The sequence below is a fragment of the Arachis ipaensis genome, chromosome B1 (genome assembly GCF_059453495.1).
Source record: "Arachis ipaensis isolate K30076 ecotype BB chromosome B1, ASM5945349v1, whole genome shotgun sequence".
Lineage (NCBI taxonomy): Eukaryota > Viridiplantae > Streptophyta > Magnoliopsida > Fabales > Fabaceae > Arachis > Arachis ipaensis.
The window spans coordinates 138,680,663-138,699,743 of record NC_142436.1 but is presented as its reverse complement, the minus strand read 5'-3'; the positions used below and the strand labels follow the sequence as shown (position 1 = coordinate 138,699,743).

The 19,081-nt window shown below is 34.1% G+C and overlaps 1 protein-coding gene and 1 pseudogene across 8 annotated transcripts; one reads left to right on the top strand and one right to left on the bottom strand.

Moving 5' to 3' along the window:
- The first annotated feature begins 276 nt into the window (after nt 1-276).
- On the top strand, nt 277-4,787 carry LOC107613411 (uncharacterized; annotated as a pseudogene).
- Nucleotides 4,788-5,617: 830 nt separating this feature from the next.
- LOC107636998 (protein MICRORCHIDIA 6-like) lies at nt 5,618-17,283 on the bottom strand. 8 transcript variants are annotated; one of them, XM_088501912.1, is made up of 15 exons: nt 17,153-17,283; nt 16,337-17,060; nt 16,170-16,256; nt 16,019-16,094; nt 15,630-15,708; nt 14,215-14,343; nt 10,800-10,898; nt 10,600-10,704; nt 10,384-10,524; nt 10,008-10,100; nt 8,623-8,674; nt 8,225-8,336; nt 7,162-7,306; nt 6,773-6,852; nt 5,618-6,560 (listed from the first exon to the last, which is right to left on the bottom strand). In XM_088501912.1, the coding sequence occupies exons 3-13, from the start codon at nt 16,240-16,242 to the stop codon at nt 7,198-7,200; spliced, it is 1,068 nt and encodes a 355-aa protein (XP_088358038.1). In that variant the 5' UTR covers nt 16,243-16,256; nt 16,337-17,060; nt 17,153-17,283; the 3' UTR covers nt 5,618-6,560; nt 6,773-6,852; nt 7,162-7,197. The 8 variants fall into 8 exon arrangements, with proteins under 8 accessions (XP_088358038.1, XP_020959215.1, XP_088358037.1 ...); XM_021103556.2 differs by having other exon boundaries at nt 5,618-6,059; nt 6,518-6,560; nt 16,019-17,060; XM_088501911.1 differs by having other exon boundaries at nt 16,170-17,060.
- Nucleotides 17,284-19,081: the final 1,798 nt, after the last annotated feature.

Sequence of the window (19,081 nt, the reverse complement as noted above, 5' to 3'; positions counted from 1 at the left end):
TTCTATTTAAACAGAGTAGGCATGGCTGCTTCAGTAGAACTACTTTAAAAGGTGGATCTCACATCCTCATAGCACTTGAATCTTTGTCACTTTTCAGTTTTCATCATTATTCTTCCTCCATATCCTGTTCTCCTTTTTTAAGTACTTTCATTTTCATACTCAGCATCTTAAACTTGATCTTTTCCCTTCTTTATTCTCTACAATTTTACATACAATGGATCTCTTAGCCTTATAGCATTCCATTTGAACCATTGATCAGGTTTCTGAATCTCCATAATGAAACTTACGTTTGGAAAACACTGTGCAATGAGTTACATTTGTTTGAGCCATTTCTTTCTGTTTCTGGCCATAATTGGCACTGATTTTGTTTCAAGTATGGCCAATAATGAAACAGATTCCTATTGGCTTCTCAGAATCATATCAGAACTTATTGATCCATTAGGAGCCTTGAGCAACTGGTCTCCAACAACACACATGTGCAACTGGAATGGTCTAACATGTTCACTTGATCAAGAACATGTTATAGGTCTGAACCTTTCTGGTTCAGGAATATCTGGTTCCATCTCAGTTGAGTTTAACCACCTCTCATATCTTCAAACACTTGACTTGTATTCAAAATCGCTTACTGGCTCCATCCCTTCAAAGCTTTTTAAGAGATAGGTAATTTGAAGAACTTGCAAGTTCTTAGAATAGGTGACAACATGTTGGAAGGTGAAATTGCATCTAGTATTGTTAACAAAGTTGACAGTGTTTAGGCTACTGCAACTTCAATGGTAGCATACCGTTCGGGATTGGTGAATTGAAGAATCTGGTTTCTCTTGATTTGCAAAGTAACAGCTTTAGTGGCACCATACCTGAAGATATTCAAGGCTGCGAAATGCTCGAAAACTTTGCAGCATCAAACAACATGCTTGATGGGAACATTCCCTCCTCTATAGGCTCTCTTAAATCATTCAAAATTTTGAAAATGTTGCCAACAATACTCTCTCTGGGTCAATTCCTAAAACCCTGAGTCATCTTTCCAACTTGACATACCTGAATTTGCTTGGAAACAAACTCAATGGAGAAATTCCTTCTGAGCTCAACAGTCTAACCCAGCTGCAGACATTAGACTTGTCCGAAAACAACCTTTCGGGACCAATACCACTCCTCAATACCAAATTACAGAATCTCGTGTCCCTGGTTCTGTCTGATAATGCTTTCACTGGTAGCATTCCAAGCAACTTCTGCCTCAAAGGTTCTTCAAAGCTTGAGCAGCTTTTCTTGTCTCAAAACATGCTGTTTGGAAATTCCCCTTGGAGCTACTCGACTGTTCCTCAATCCAACAGTTGGATCTTTCTGACAATAGCTTTGAAGGAGAGCTTCCATCCAACCTTGACATGCTGCAGAACCTCACTGATCTTGTGCTCAACAACAACAGCTTTGTTGGATCTTTACCTCTGGAAATCGGAAATATTACTAGCTTGGAAGGCCTTTTCCTGTTTGGTAACTCTTTCACAGGTACAATCCCAGTGGAGATCGGAAGGCTTCATAGATTGAACACCATTTACCTCTATGATAACCAGATGTCTGGAACCATACCGAGAGAGTTAACAAACTGCACAAGCTTAAGGGAAATCAACTTCTTTGGAAACCACTTTACTGGGCCGATTCCAGAAACTATAGGCAAGCTTAAGGACTTGGTTGTTCTTCATCTGAGGCAGAATGATTTGTCTGGTCCAATCCCTCCAAGCATGGGGTACTGTAAGAGTCTTCAGATATTAGCATTAGCAGATAACAGCTTGTCCGGTTCGATATCACCCACATTCGGTTATCTTTCAGAACTCTTCAAAATTACCCTTTACAACAACTCCTTTGAAGGACCTCTCCCTCGTTCACTTCTTGCTCTCAAGAACCTCAAAACCATAAATTTTTCCCACAACAGGTTCAGTGGAAGTTTCTCTCCTCTCACTGGCTCAAATTCTCTAACTATTCTGGACTTGACTAACAACAGCTTCTCAGGTCCCATCCCTTCTACATTAGGCAATTCCCAAAACCTCAGCCGTCTCCGGCTCGCATACAATAATCTCACTGGAGCCATTCCTTCAGAGTTTTCCTACCTTACTGAGCTTAACTTCCTCGATTTGTCATTCAACAACTTAACAGGAGACGTGTCACCTCAACTCCCGAACTCTCACAAAATCGAACACATGCTCCTGAGTAATAACAGGTTCACTGGCCAACTACCTCCGTGGTCGGCAATCTTACAAACACTTGGTGAGCTAGATCTCTCATACAACAACTTCAATGGCAGGGTGCTTTCTGAGCTTGGTAAATGCTCAAATTTGCTTAAGCTCTCTCTCCATCACAACAATCTCTCAGGGAAATCCCACAACACCAACAACAAAGCCTTGTCCCACTAGGTGGGGTCGGCTACATGAATCAAATGACGCCATCAAAATCTCACTTGCCTCAATGACTTACAAAGCAATAGTCTCTCCGGCCGCATCCCCTCAATGATTCGGCAATGCAGCAAGCTTTATGAGCTCAGGCTCTTAGAGAATTTCTTGACAGGTTCCATACCAGAAGAGATAGGGGATCTTGCTGAATTGCAAGTGATCTTAGACTTGAGTAAAAATCGATTCACGGGTGAAATTCCATCTTCACTTGGAAACCTTATGAAGCTAGAAAGACTAAATCTCTCTTTCAATCAGCTACAAAGCAAGGTTCCTTCATCACTGGGAAAACTCACAAGCCTCCATGTAGTGAATCTTTCTAGCAACAATCTTGAAGGCCTGATTACCTCAACATTTTCGGGGTTCCCAAGAAGCTCATTCCTCAAAAATGAAGGCTTGTGTGGCCCACCATTGGTACCATGCTCCACATCACGGGAAAATGCAAATGCAGCTATCAAATATGCAAGTGGCGGCAATCATAGTAGCAACTAGTATTTTTATCCGTACATTACGGAAATATAAATATTTTAAAATTATATCGGTTTTGTCCTGACATTATTGATTATAGTAAAAAAAATTTATAAAATCAAATTAAGAAGTCTCCTTAGCTAAGAAGATTAGGATCTCTATGGATAAAAAATCAAATAATAAGATTTTTAATTATTATTTTCATGTGAAAGAATTTGATTTATTACTAATAATTAATTTTAATATTCGTTATCTAAAATTTGAAACGATTTAATTTGTATACTTTTGATTAGGTGTTAAGTATGTTGCACAAATAAAAATAATTAATTTTTATGCTTGCTATTTAAAAATAATATATTTTTCTCTGTATATATATAAAAATATAATTAGATATTAGCATGAAAAAAATTATATTGATATTTATAAAATTAACTCAAAATTAATTTTATTTAAACAATTGAATCTTGATTTTAATTTTTAATTATAACATTAGCATACTTTCTAAATTATATTTAATAAATATTTAAAAGAAGAAAAATAAAAATATAGATTAAAAAGATAAACAGTGAAAATTTAAAATTAAACAAAAAAACTAAAAAAATATGTATATAATAATAATATTTTTTATTTAAATTATATTATTTTGTTAATTTTATTTTTTGTAGAACAAAAAGATAGAAAAAATAGAGAATGAGAGAAAAGAGAGAGAAATATAAAGATGAAGACTGAGAGAGAAGATTTATTAATTTTGAAAAAAAAATATTTTAATTATAATAAAAAATATCTGATGACACATTTTGATTTGTCAAATTACTAATATAAAATATAAATTACAAATTATATATAGAGTGGAAAGAGTAGATAGAAATAGAAAAAGGAAGAGAGATAGATGAGAGAATTTAAGAAGGGAATTTATTAATTTTAGAAGGAAATATTTTTTCTCAATTTGAATAAGAGAATGTCATGTGACACATCACACATTTGGTTATTAAATTAGATAATAATATATAAATATATCAGAATTATATATAGAGTGAGAAAGGTAGAGAGAAATAGAAAAAATGGAGAGAGGTATATGAGAGAATTTAGGAAGGGAATTTATTAATTTTAGAAGAAAATATTTTATCTCAAATTTAATAAGAATGTCATGTGACACATTTTGTTATTAAATTAGATAATAATATATAATATAATACAATATATAATATAGTTATATTTTAATTTCAATTTTAATATTTTAATTTTAATTTTAATATAATTAAAGAATGTGATGTTGTATATTTTGATTGTCAAATTTATAATTATTCATTGATAATGATATATAAAAGAGATAGAGTGGTTAAAGAAATAAGAGGGATAGATAAAAAGAGAGGGAGGAGGGAGAACTCTTTAATTTTGGAGGAAAAGATTTGATTTTAATTGCAATGAGGAAATGACATGTGACACATTTTTTGTTATAAAATTAGTATGAACAAGGGAAGAATTCTTTAATTTTGGAGGGAAAAATTTGATTTCAATTGCAATGAAAAAGTGACCTATGGCACATTTTAGTTGTAAAACTAAAATTAGATATATATATATATATAATAGATTGTTTTCACTTCCACAGTGATATGTTTGGTTATGATTTACATCATGTTGAGGATATGGTGCAATTGGAGCAAAGTTTCCATTTCAAGTTCAGATGGTGGCGCTGCTGCAAAATGTGCTAATAACAATAATAATAAAACAGGGAATGGTGAGTATTGGAACACGAACATGAACTCTTCCTCCTTTGGGTTGATTCCTTCACCAGATAAGAAGAATAATTCAATGGCAACAACAACAGCAGCAATATGCTTCTTTGATATCAAAAAGGAAGGTGTGGATAATACAAACATATAAACTGTTAAGTTTTTATTTTTCTCTTTTCCCACAAAGTTTGTGTTTTTAAACATTTTAGTTAGCGGGAACAGTACTGGTACATCATCAAACGCTGACTTCAAGTTCAAACACACTAGTGAAAAATTGTGTGATACGCCATTGTTTGTATGTAGTCATTGTTGATTCCAAATTTGTGTCTCCTCTATCATTTTCCCACGACAAAGTTCCTAAATATAATAATTTTCAATATATTAAACTGTTTTTGGTAAAAATAAACTTTAGTTGAGGTTTTGTTTACTTTTTTCTTTGTTATACAAAAATGTAAGTCCTTATATTTTAGTTCCCCATAGATATTGTTTTTAATACTTGAATATTTATGATAATTTAATTTTAGGAAACTCAAACTAAAATTTTAAAAAGGTTAAACAAAACTAACATTTTCTTGGATATATGATAAATTTCCACCAAATCAACATGATACCATTATACCAATAAGATGAATAGCAAATTAGCAATAATAGTTGCCGACAACTTGATTTAGCAGTATTAAATAAGTGTCAAAAGCTTGTTTTAAAAACTGTGATATCAATTTCAATATTTTAAAGACCAAAGAAATACTCCATCAAATAATAACATGGCAAGTTTTCGATCAGAAAATGAAGCATGCAAAGAAATTAAGAACATAACTGTTACCCAAACCAAGATCTGGAATTCGGATGAGAAAACCAAACATTTTTTCTAGAGGTGAGAAAGCCACGTGCATACAAACCGTTTCACATGATCCAACAAAACCATAAGAATGTAACTTGTAAGGATCCAAAGGAATCCCTTTAGGGGGAGTGGTAGAGAAGCTCAACTCTATCCTCCTTTATAGAATGGCATTAATTACTTAAAGCTCACAGTATCATATATCTAAAAAAGGCTAGATATTAGGATGTATCTTACTTTCATATAATTACAGGTAAAAATAGTTATCTATATAGACTGGGCTAAACTCTCACATAACTTTCACTATATATTATATTCTCTTGCGAGAGCTATATTGGGGCCAAAAAAATCTGCACATAACCATGTTTATATTTTCACATGAAGAATCCATCCCCATATCATACAACATTGTTTCAAACTAGAGAACCTTCCACCAAAAAAACAAATTCTGGAGAAACAAAGCTAGGCTGCAAGAGGTGTACCATCTACACTACATGTTAGCATCAGGTCCTGGTAGTGCACTTGAGACAAAAGGCTATTATACTCAAGCTTAGCGTCTTGAATTTTGCTTCTAAGCTCTGTCACCTGTAAACTCATGATTCCTCTTGAATGGTCAAAATTGAAAAGGTCGAACAACAAGATTTTCATTCTATGGAAGGTTCTAAATTTAACAGATTCCAAATAACTGCACAAACTGAAAAAAATTGGCTAGATTTCAATCCTCTCGTGAGATTTCTGTACAACTGGGTTAGAGAGACATTGACAACAACCGACTGAGTGGGGCAATTGTCTATAGATAGACATTAACACAAAAAACATATGAACGGTAAAACTATGGGGCCATCTCTAGAAACTTTGGATCCCTACAGGCTACGGCTTCGGCTACACTGTTTTGTCTCTATATTTTGTGGTGATGGTTATGTGAAACTACGATGTAAATTCAGCAACGTCCTTTGATAAATATGAAAAAGAGGGAAGAAAACTGAAAGGGTGTTTTCTGATTGTATCCCAGTACCCTTAACAACTGGGTAAGAATTAATTACCTTGTGACAAAGTTCTTCATTTGTCTTTTCAAATTCCAAACACCTGCAGGGAAAGGGGAATAAAGAGAACGAGTCTTTGCATCATAGAGCTGCCATGCTATATTTTAGATGCCAAGGCAAGAACAATGGGTGTTGCTCAATTCTAGATAAGGTAAGAATTATAAATATGGCATGTAGCAACAAGAATTGTATAACTGCATTCCAAGTAATCAAATGCTGGCAATGACTATGTAAGTAAATTTTTTTTTTATTCACCTTGCACGGAGTTCTGTGTTCACTTGTATCAAGTGTATAGTGCCTTGGTCTTCCTCCTGGTCTTCAGAACATGCAGTAGTCTACACAAAAAGCAAGGGTGGAAGAACCATTAAAACAAATTTCAATGATTTACAATGCCAGAGCATGAAATATAAGGAAATCAAGTGGAACAAAAGGAGAAATGACAGTAGTTCTCCAAATAATAATAATAATAATAAAGGACAAGATAAAAATGACTAGAATATGAAGACTCTTTGTTTGAGTAGTATTAATTGTAATTAGAATAATAACTTGGAAAATGTTTGGATAAAAAAGTTTCCTAAAATAACATGCATGAATATTAACAAACCAAAGTCAAAACATTACAATCAACATTCTAATGCAGACACCTTGCTCAAACGTGCTATGTGGATAGGTACTTTTGTTCAATGCCACGGTATTTCAAAGCCAGGTGGTTTTGGCGGCAAAGTATCAATGGGGACCTGAGACTTAGGCCTCTTTTTCTGATACCCAAGTAGTTGACAATGACAATCCCTACAAAATTTTACAAGTATCCAGGCATGACAAATATTAATGCTTAACAATTGTTAATTCAACCATCCTCGAGTGCATAAATCGGGAGTATGGATTATACATCCAACAACGAAATGAAAATTAGATATATATAAACCCTAAACCCTAAACCCTAAGTTTGGTACAATATTGTATAAAATGTTAGGATAAAAGCATACCAAGTTTGGTACAATATTGTATAAAATGTTACACTATAACAAACGGTTATCCTCACACAGTCACACTATCACTAATAATTCTAATCTAACTAAAGCATCTATGTAACTAAAAGTAAAAGTACAATTAATTTGAGAGAATACCATTAAACTAGACCTTTATTATTTTAGAGCTAATTACTAAAAGCTCTTTTAATTATTTTAAATTATAAATTATATTAAATATTATATATGATTTATTTTAATATAGTTAATATCCTTTTAACTAATTTAATGAAATTTAAAAGTTGAACAATATATGATCCTCTATTTTTGTTGGTTATTTTGATAGTTTTGCACTTTTCATTATACTATATAATAAAGAAAACTATATTCTAAACTATTCAATATTAAGTTTAACAATACACCAAATCAAACACGACCTCACTATCATACTGAATTCACTTCCAAAAGGAAGAAAGAAATGCGAGAAAAGACATTGAAAAATATTAAAATATATAAATTTTCATAAAATAATGAGAAATGAAGTAATAAAATAGAGATATATAAAATCAATTTGAAGATACCATCATGGATATGATGTAAGATATATTGAAGATATTTTTTGTTAATGGATATCAAGAAATTACTAACACTTCATTTCTAAGAGTAGAATATACAACCAGGAGTATATTATTTCAGCAACCCATGATGTCAAATGACCACCAACACAAAAACACCATACCAGTATTCCCACGTCATTTCCTTCAAGCGATGTTCAAGCTTTGCAAACAAGGAAGTCCTCTCAAAATCTTGCTTATTATGAGTAGGCTGAATAAAATCTGCTTTCAGGACACCTGGCACAAGAGTAACATAGTCAGGCACCTATCCTCCACAAATTGATTACATCTCTAACAAATAATTATCAGGTGAACACAAGTGTAACATCTTCGATTACATACTCAAATAAAGTAAACTGTAAAAGCACAACAAATTCGGTCTACTATCATTGTTTGATATTGACTTGCATTCCTTTTTATATAAGTTCATGCAATTGAACTTGTTAAACATGTGCTCCCACAAGAACATATTTATCTCTCATATAAAGAGGATAAAAATATTCTCAAGTTATTTTCTGCTTACCGACAACTCCTCTGCCTCTACTTCTCAGATAGCTCACAACCTGCCAATAAGGCTGTAAATTAAAAAGTTAGAGCTTATATTTTAAGTGTACGAACAACAGAGAAAGATGAATAAATAAATGAAGATACCCTACCTTTGAAAACTAGTAATATCTATTTGATAGCAGGGATTCCAATTTTCTAAGATGCATATAAAGACTTCCCATTCTTGTTATTATATAGTACCATTGTGTTGGAAAATCTAATACATGTGAATTTGCACTACTGCGCTAGGCTTACTACACATTTTAATAATACAAACTTCACATGATGCCAGTAAAGAAGGGGGGATTTGTTTGTTAACTTAACCTGATCATGCTATACTTTCCTAGCTTAATTTACAGTTCCTTCGTCAAATATCAACTAATTGACGCACCAATGAACCCTCATAATTTGGAGCAAAATTTCGTATAAGGACTTTGAGATGACAAGGTTATCAATTTTATTAGAATATGCATGATTTATATATAGACTATGGTTTTCAAATAAGATTGTGTTCATGGCCTTCCTTTCTTTGCAACACATGGCTTCCATACTGCAGTCTTCCCAAAGATAAATAGCCCAAATTAATTCCCAATAAATTTTTAGTTAAATACTTTAGTCTTCAACAAATTTTAATTACCAAATCAATCCCAAACCTTTTATTTTGTTTGGCAAATCAGTCTTGTCTCAAATCTTGCCCCAACCTTCTATTTTGTTTGGCAAATCAGTCTTACGTCAAATCTTGCTAAAAAAAGGTTAGACAAACCAGTCTCCATTGTTATTTAAAAAGGACATGAAAGTCTCTGAGAATTCTTAAAATTTTCAAATCAGTTCTTTCACGTAAATGAGCAATCTAATGCGGAAGCTAATTTTGTACGAAATAAAACTTTTAAGGATTGGTTTGGTAGCATGAGTAATAGCTCAAATGGCATAGTCTCCCCATACTCAATTAAGAGGTTGCGGGCTCGAGTCTCATATCTTTGGTAAAAAAAAAAAAAAAGGATTGGTTTGGTAGCTAAAATTTGTTAGGGACTCAAGTATCTGACAAAAAATACTCCTTAGGAACTAATCTGGGATATTACTCCATGACAAAAATAAGCTCCTCTGTTCATGTCAGTTTCCTTCCTTTGACCATTATTTTATAGAGCATATCATTTCCTCTAGTGTCCATGCAACCCTTGAAGAACAACCACCGATACCATGCCTTAATCCATTAAGCAGGATCAGCTACATGAACAATATAATTGTACTCTTCCAAACCAAAATATCAAAATAGATGTGCTTATAATAGTTTTTCTCATTGTTCTACTTAGACATCCATTTGATCAGCTTTTCTTATTAGGATCTCAGTTGAGTTATAATTACCAGGATCAGCCGATTTTTGTGATATATATTGAAGCCATGGACATTGACTTCAGGAGCTTCCTTAACGAATCCAATTGTTGTCACAACAGCAGACTGCAGTTAATCCAAAAGGGGAAATATTATTAGCTTATTGAAATTTCACAGAAGCAACTCACTACCCTTAAGTTTGAAAGATTAATTGCCAATATCAAAACTATCATATATGCATATCTAGCCTATAAAGAATCAACTCTCCTAAAGGAAAAAGCTGTTAGGTGAAGGATTATGGTAAGAATCCAAGATAATTTTTCCATTGAGACAATATAGTTAAAAAGAAAATGAGAGAGAAGGAGGAGGAGGAGAAGGGGAAGCAGCCTTTCAAAAGTTAGACAAGAACCTCGTCTGAACTATGTGGTTTATACAAGATAAATTCAGGATACTGAAGATCGTCTGCAATGTTATGTAGATCCACAACTTGCCCTCGCAATATAATTGTAAAGCTTTCTGGTAACCTCAAGTACAATATGGACAAGTAAACCTAAAGAACATCAGAAAAAAAAAAGTATCAGCCCTTCTTAAACCATTTGGATACAATTTACAAAATCAACCATACACGTAGAGAATATCGAAGCCGGTTAGCTGTGTGTTGTTCATTCAATGTCTCCCAGGAAGAAAGTGCATCAACCTCCCTCTTGATATCCCCAGCAATACAAATATCCTACATCCATAATATTAATATCAAAGTTCCATACAAGAAATTAAAGCATGATCGTTTGGGAAAAGCTAAAAAACCATAAAAACAAAAAATATCACCTCAGTATCAAAATCAAAATCTAATTCCATATTGCTATCATCATTGAACCACAAGTTGTAGATAATAATTTTAGTACCATGACATCCAATTTCGTCAAGCTGCCAAAAATAGAATTTTCAAAATAAATCACAATCCTTGAAGGAAATGTGCAATTAATCGATAAATTGGGAAAACATACAAGAATATAATGTTATATTAGCAAGTAATAATTTCGAAAAGGTTGTTCATGAAAGCAAATGAAATCATGAAATCTATTGCAAGAATTTGTGACTTGATTATATGTCCAGGCACCTGAAATTCTTTAAGTGGAATAAAGGAGTCACCAGATAAACCAAAAAGGTTTCAGCCTTACTCACTCAGGATAAACTAGCATAAAAAAGGAACAAAATTTAAAAATAAAATTATCTAAATACACTGGTTTCATAAAAGTTATCAGACTGCCGTATTATTCCACATGGGCAGTAGGTAAATTGCAACTATAATTAGTGTGCTTCTTCCTTCTAAGGGGGGAATTATCAGTGGAAGTTGCATGTTAATGACTCTTTATTGTAATATCTGAGCTAATAGTCTCAAAACTTTATAGGACTAAATAATTGTTTCCTAACTCCTCTTAGAGGAGATTGTTGTGCATGCTGTTAAATAGAAGCAAAGGTTTATGAATTGTACCGATAAATTGGCCTATACTGGCTATTACGTTATGTGATGCATCAATCCTTTAGGTAGCGTCAGGACACGGAGACATGGACAACACTTGTTTAAAAAGTATTTGGAAGCAGAGACATGGACATTGGACATATTGTCTCCGAGACACTTTTTTATACGTCCACTCTTTCACGAAGGACAATTTTATAAATTTTGTTTTCTTTTTTTTTTCCACTATTACCCCTTCTTATTTTTCCTATCCCTTCTTATTTTTCCTATTGCGTTGTTCAGAGATATTTCTTCCTGTTCTTCCTCTATCTCTTTCTTTTTCAGGTACTCTCTCCTTTCTGTAGAATTTTTTATTGGGGGTAGATAATTCTTTTCTTTTTATCGTTTTACTTCAATACCATTTTAACCTTATATTATATTATTTGATTTGTAATAAAAATAAGGGATAAGTACTTTTTTCGTCCCCAAGGTCTGGAGTCAAAATCGATTTCGTCCCTAGCCTTTTTTTTTTTGTTAAAATCATCCTCAACGTTTAAAAACGCTTTAAAATCGTCCTTTTCTATTTTTTTGGACCAAATTACCCTCATCATCATCATTCTCCTCTTCACCACCACCACCACCACCACCACTCCCTCACCCTTCCGGTAACCCCCACCCCCCACCCCCTCACCCCTCACCCTCCACTCGTCACCGCCTCCCCTCACCGCCTCACCTCACCCCCCACCCCTCACTGCCTCCCCCTCACCCCCTCACCTCATTCCCCACCCTCACCGTAACCCCCCTTCACCTCACCCCCCACCCCTCACTGCCTCCCCCTCACCCCCTCACCTCACCCCCCTCACCGTAACTCCCCCCTCCCACCCCTCACCCCACTCGGTCATCATCATCATCATCAACAGATTTCATCAACAACAACAAATTTCATCAAAAACCACAGAAGAAGAAGAAAAGAATAAGAAGCAGCAGAAGGCAGAAAGCAAAAACAGAAAAACAGGGGCAGCGGGGGGCTGGACGCAGGGGCGACGGCGGGCTGGACGCGGGGCGGCGACGAGGGGCTGGACGCGGGGCGGCGTGGAGCTGGACGCAGGGGCGGCGGCGGGGGGCTGGACGCGGGGCGGCGGCGTGGGGCTGGACGCGGGGGCGGCGGCGGAGGGCTGGACACGGGGCGGCTGCGGGTTGGGGGTGATGGAGTGAGGGTGGGGGGTGGGTGTAGGAGGAAAGGAAAATTGTGTGGGGGGGAGGAGAGAAACGAAGAGATCTGATGGCGGGGTGAGGGTGGAGTTTTTTTTTTTTATTTTTATTAATAGTTAAGGGTAATTTGGTCCAAAAAAAATAGAAAAGGAAGAGTTTTTAAACGTTTAGGATGATTTTAACAAAAAAAAAAAAGGTTAGGGACGAAATCGATTTTGACCCCAGACCTTGGGGACGAAAAAAGTATTTATCCCTAAAAATAATAACAAAAATAATTAATTTTTAAACTTTTGAAAAATAAATATTAGCAAAAGTAAAATTAATCTTTTAAAATGCTAAAAAATAATTTATAAATTGTAATTGATTTTATATAATTTAAAAAAAATCAGTTTTTTATAAAGAAAAATCAGTTTTTAGATAAAAAAAATTAGTTTTTTTTTTAAATAAAAATAGATTTTTATATGCAAAAACTAATTGTTTTTTCATATAAAAATAGATTTTTTTAATTAATTTTTTATTTAAAATTAATTTGGCTTATTAACTTAAACAAAATTTTTTATTAATCAAACTCAAATTTATTTTTTTTGTTAATCTTAACCATATATATTCCTACATATTAATAATAAATTTTAAAATAAAATAATTATATTTATAAATTTATTTTAATATAAATACTAATATATTTTTTTATTAAAATTTTTTGCCTCTTCAAATATTTTTTTCAAATTCCGTCTTTACTCCTACGTACTCTTATTTTTTATTAAATTAATTTGTATTGATGTAGAAAATTTGGAATCACAGGGCTATTTTAGTCATTTCATATAATATTTTAGTCTTGTCCATGTGTATCCAAACATAATACTAAACATTACATTAGTGTCTTATCCATCGTATCCAAACACAATACACAAAAGATAATTTTTAGTGTCTCCGTCTTATTGTCTCCGTTTCAGTGTCATGTTCTGTCTTGTTTCTAAAAACAAACGCAGCCTTAGGTATGTCTTTCCACTTCTTTTATATCCTCCTTCCTTTGATTTTATCAACTTCTTCAATCAGCTTTCTTCGGAAAATATCATTAAAATTGCACCCTGTTAACATTAATTTTTGATTCTTTGTTCCTAAAGGCATCAACCCTGAGCTCATATTTCATATGTTCGTAAAAGACAGTCCTGATTCCTGAACATTTAAGCACTAGAATGCAAACTGCAAATTGCAAACCCTTTTTACTATTTCTCAAACCCACCAATTTCTATCTAGATATGCCTGAGAAAACAATGCTTATAATTGCAATGAAACTCTTTAGTCTCTCAGAGAATTTGTAATAGAAAGTGAAAACACTAAAAACAAAGTATAGACTGACCCAATCAACTAGACACCACAGCTATGCTAAACAATAAATTCCCTCCCATAAGAAAGAGCCTCCGGCTCTCCTCTTCAAAATTTGACTAGCACCTGCTACAATAGCTCAATCTATTGACAGCAAGACACCAATATGACAAAAGAAAAACCAAAGAATATAAAAGATAAGCAGTTTCAGCAAAATCACGATCAAGAGATAAATAAGAAACTAACTTGTTTCAAAAGTTCTATTTCTGATGTGAATGGAGACCAGTGCAACATTATGGACAAATTGGAAATAAAATGCTCTTGGTCATTTAATATTTCGAAGGAAACGCTTGATGTATTGATCTGATAATGCACCTGATATAGACGTGATCACTTGGTCAATAAAACTGAGAGAGAGAGAGAGGCAAAGCATGAATAGCACCCCCGTACATTCAATCCATTAAAAAGATTATGAAAAATCTAATCATAGACCCATGAACCATATACCTACTAAGAACACACAAGATGAGATAGCTCCTCCCATTATTGTTTCCACCAGCTGAATTCTCGTTTACTTTCCCATACAAATTGTGTATCTTTAAAGCATGTTCTTTGTTGCACACTGTATTCCAATCAAACCTTATTTCCCATGAAAATGAATTAATCTTCTTCCCTTCAAGTCCATCAAGAATGAGTCTCGATTGTACCATGAATTCCACCTCCTCATTTGAGATCTCTAGCTCCTCAAGAACAACTTGTAGCAACTGCTCCAAGGTAGCATCAGTCATTTCAATCACCATAAACTTCCAGCCCCACTCCCCTTTCTCAAAATATCCACCAACCCCATACTTTCCATTACCAGGTAAATAGCATGCACACACCCACCATCTTTTCTAACCATTTTTCCTTAGTTTTCTTTTTTCCTCCACCAAAACTCTGCTCTAATACTCCACTGCCTCCCATAACCCCCCCCCCCCCTTTTCCTTGGTATTTTATTTGCAAATACAAGCTCATTTTGTGCTTTTCACACTGAGCATATTGTTGCAAAGAACAGTCCCATCAACACATTTCTTTTCACTGTTACCCTCTCCATCCCACACCACACCTCCAATGTCTCCTTTGTGTTTCTAGGCATTACCCACTCAACTACCCCATTCTGATATCTCACCCACAAAATCATCACCATATAGAAATAAGTGCCCAACATCCTCAACCTCCATCCCACAAGAACCCTCCCCTTCATAAATGATATTAAGCCTCCTCAATCTTTCTTTCGTGTTCGAATTCTCCAACACCACAGACAATACCATTAATTCCACATTTCTAGGAACTAAATTCGCACATACTAAGCCACAAAGATGGAGAATTAAGTGATATTGAGAGATATAATGGAGTTAAGTTGAGAAAAGGCTATAATTTAAGGAGACAATATATAATTTACCCAAAAAGGATACATGATAATTGCCAATTCAAGTTCAAACAATCAGGATGAAGGACACCAGAACATAGCGATAGCTAATTTTCTACATAAACCCTCTAGACGCTCATATATACAGTTATCATTTCACTTCAAATAAATAAATCAGCATAAGTACTGTTTTAATCAATGAACCAAATAACCAAGAACCCTCCAAGTAGTAAAATTGGGACACATCACTTACCATGGGTACTACAATTCTGTCAAGCTGTGTTTGCATCATGTATGTATAAGACAGAAGCCCAATGCTTTGAGTCAGTATCCTGGTCAACATAAATTCAGTATTCTTGTGAAGCTATTGCCATCCTTTCACTTGAATGAGCAAAGACAATAAGATATCAATAGACTGGGAAGGAAATAACCAATAAGATGATAAACATGTATATGCTTACATCCTCCATTGACAGAAAGTTAAAATTCGTAAGAGTAGACTAAGAGTACTTTACATATGTTCTAAATCACCTTATATTTCAGCATTTCTCCAACGCTATTAAAAGGAGAGAAAGAAAAGAAGGGGGAGGGGGGGGGGGGGGGGTTGGGGGTAAGAAGAGAATCACTTTTTCAGACCCCTACCCATTATTCAGATGGCGGCTGAAGACAATGACATCCGCACCCAGTCTCATGGTACTATTCTTGAAGCCATTTTCATCTGTATGGCCAAATTGAAATATAAATAGAGAAGAGAATAGCAGAATCACCACAAAAATATTGCCATAGTCCATACACTGTCCAATTGCAAGTTTTGACTTATCTGAAAATCCAAAACTCATGCAACGACGCATTGCTTCTGGATCCATTCCACCACCATCATCTTATTGCCAAGTGTGCACATAAAGAGCAAACAATTAGACTCCAAAACTATAAAAAGGAACTTCCTATAAGTCAACATACCTCAATAATGCTGGACTTTTATCCTTTGGGTTTGAAATTCTATCTACAATGACATAGGTAGCCCCATTTTGGATCTAGCATTTGAACAGAAGCCAATGATGCAAATAAAGAATAATAAAATGAAAGGCAAATACGCATAAAAGGAACAGAACAGCATATGAAATAGACAATAAGAAGTTCCAAAAATCTATATAGTAACAATTTAAAAATAAAATATTGGTATAACTTGAATCTGACATCAAAGTACAGTTAAAAATGTATGTACTAAATTTGATCATATAGCATGAATGTCAAGAACCAACTATTGCACAACTGATGCATTAAAGGCACATAATGACTTTTATTATCAAGACCAAATGTTATCTGCTTAATTCAACCTCTATTTAGTGGACACCTGGTCTATGGTGTTATGAAATGTTGCTTAAATTTTTTCCCAAGTGAAAAGATTCTTACAGTTCTTAAATTTTTACAATTTTCCTCCACTGCTTAAATGGTCTATGGTGTTAAATACTGCCAAATCAAGACCCAAAAAGAAAACTAATTGTAGGGTAGGGAGATAACAAAATGAGAAGAAAAAGCTATTCATAACTAATAGCTTAGTTAGCCATACAAGGTCAAAGAAAATTATATAGCTTAAAACCCATTTAAGAATTCAGCTAATTTCATAGCTCATGCATTGAAAAAATCATCTCATCAACTGCATTATCCAGAAGCTCAGCTATGGCTGCAAATGGAAAACAAAGGAAAAGACCAATTATTCAATTAAAAATAAAAAATTCATAAAAGGGAAAGTTTACATGGATCATTAGAGCATACCACCAAATGCCCACTTATGTGAAGTTGCATTTGAACGAACAGAGGATGGACATTGAGATAGTTGCCTGCATCTACGATTCGACAAGAGAAAGGTGTAGCAACAAGGATTAAGTGAGCTAAAATCATGGAACCAATTAGAAAAAGGGGTAAGTATTATTTTGGTTCGTAAGGATCACAATCGAACAACGTCTCTAATTTTTTATTTAAAATCGTCCTTAACGTTTTATTTTGGTATTAAAATTTAAAATCGTCCAGTCACCAAAAAAAAAATTTTAAATCGTCCTTTTGAATAAAATATTTTTTTAAATGACAAAACTACCTCTTTCTCCACTATTTCACTCTTTTCTTATTCTTCCATTAAGACAATTCAGAACTACAAATTCTTCTTCCTCCATTTACAAAATTAACAAAATTCAAAACTATAAATTCTTAAATACAATTAACAAAACTCAAATCTAATTTCAAGAATCAGAAACATAAAATCAGAAACAAAAGTCCTTCCAATATTGTTTTGTTGATTTTTAGCAAATTGATGGTGGTTCGATATCTAGTGGTCTGAGAGCGAAACCTACTCCTCTTTGCAGGTACCAATTTTCTAAAAGTGCATCAAAGCGTCTTCGATTAGACCGGGATTGGGAATAAAAATAAATTAAAATTGATAAATAAAAAAAAAAAGAATAAAAGGAAGGTTTTCAAAAGAAAACATATTGAAAACATAAAGGTTGGTGTTGAAATTAAAGGAAAGCGATAAAATGTCTTTGACTGGATCAAGGGACTTTGAATTAGAAGTCAACAATGCAAAAATGTAAATTGGACAGAGATGAAGATAAAGAATACTTGAAAAATAAATTTACTTGAAACATAAAGTTTACAGAAAGAATGAAATGATGGAAGGAACCTTACAGAAAAGTAGACTCAGGAATTCTTTGGGATGTGAGTGTCCTTGAGTGTTTTCTGAGTAAAGTTCCAACTCTGATTTTCTAAGACTTCCTAGTATTTATAGTCTGTCTTTAGTAACTAGCAATTAATTATAATTAATTACAAATTTGAACTTTTCAAATACTTTTCCCTTGGTAACAGCTCCCGCCATTTGGTTGGAGATGTTTCCCATGATTTCCTCATGTAATAAAAGCTTTTAACCGCTCCACTACCGTGACTGTTCGATCTTCCATTCGAATGCTCAATTCAATTCCCCCTCTCGAGAAGGTTTAATTGAATAACAAGTCATTCGAAATCCAACTAGCGCTCATTGTTCTCGATCCTTGCTTATACATGCATCTTCTCGAGAAACTGTCTCTGACTCATTCCGAATCAATTTGCTTTCATCGAATAATATTTTTCGATCAACAAATTGCCCCCTTGAATTAATGTGTTTGCCTTCGATAACATCATTAGAAGATAAAACACTTAATCCAAAACTGAAAATGTCAGTTCTCAAATCAATAATAATTACCATTTAAGCTCCCCATTAAAACTGACCCACTCGACACGTTTTCCGAAACTTATTCATTCTCTTTCTACCACTTCATCTTCTTCACTAAGTTACCTCTATTCATATCCCTTTCACGGTAATTGTTCACAGTAATGCTTTAAATTCATCATTCCCACTTTTATTCAAAATCTTTCGAAACTTATTATCCCTTCGATTTTTCTTACACCAAAAAACTTCTTCACAAAAATCCTTAAACTTCCAACCCCTTCTTCCTGTGTTCAACAATGACTAGTTCCTCTTCTCATGCCACTACTCAAGATAAGGGTAAAGGTCATGCAATAGCACCGCCATCTCCGCCAGCTCTTCGCATTCTTAATCAAATCAATGATGAAATCATTAACGATCCCCATTTACAGGTTAACGACACCAGAATCTTAATCCCCTTCACAATCAGCGCAGATACACACTGCTTCCTTGGACCGATTGAGACTCTTGAT

What these genes read in the sequence shown, in the direction of transcription:
- LOC107636998 (XM_088501909.1), bottom strand. Translation starts at nt 16,242, where the DNA reads ATGGATCCAGAAGCAATGCGTCGTTGCATGAGTTTTGGATTTTCAGAT. An exon ending in AACCACATAGTTCAGACGAG is followed by an intron (nt 10,101 to 10,383) that starts GTTCTTGTCTAA and finishes GATTAACTGCAG; the next exon opens with TCTGCTGTTGTGACAACAAT. An exon ending in TAGAGGCAGAGGAGTTGTCG is followed by an intron (nt 8,337 to 8,622) that starts GTAAGCAGAAAA and finishes CTCTTGTGCCAG; the next exon opens with GTGTCCTGAAAGCAGATTTT.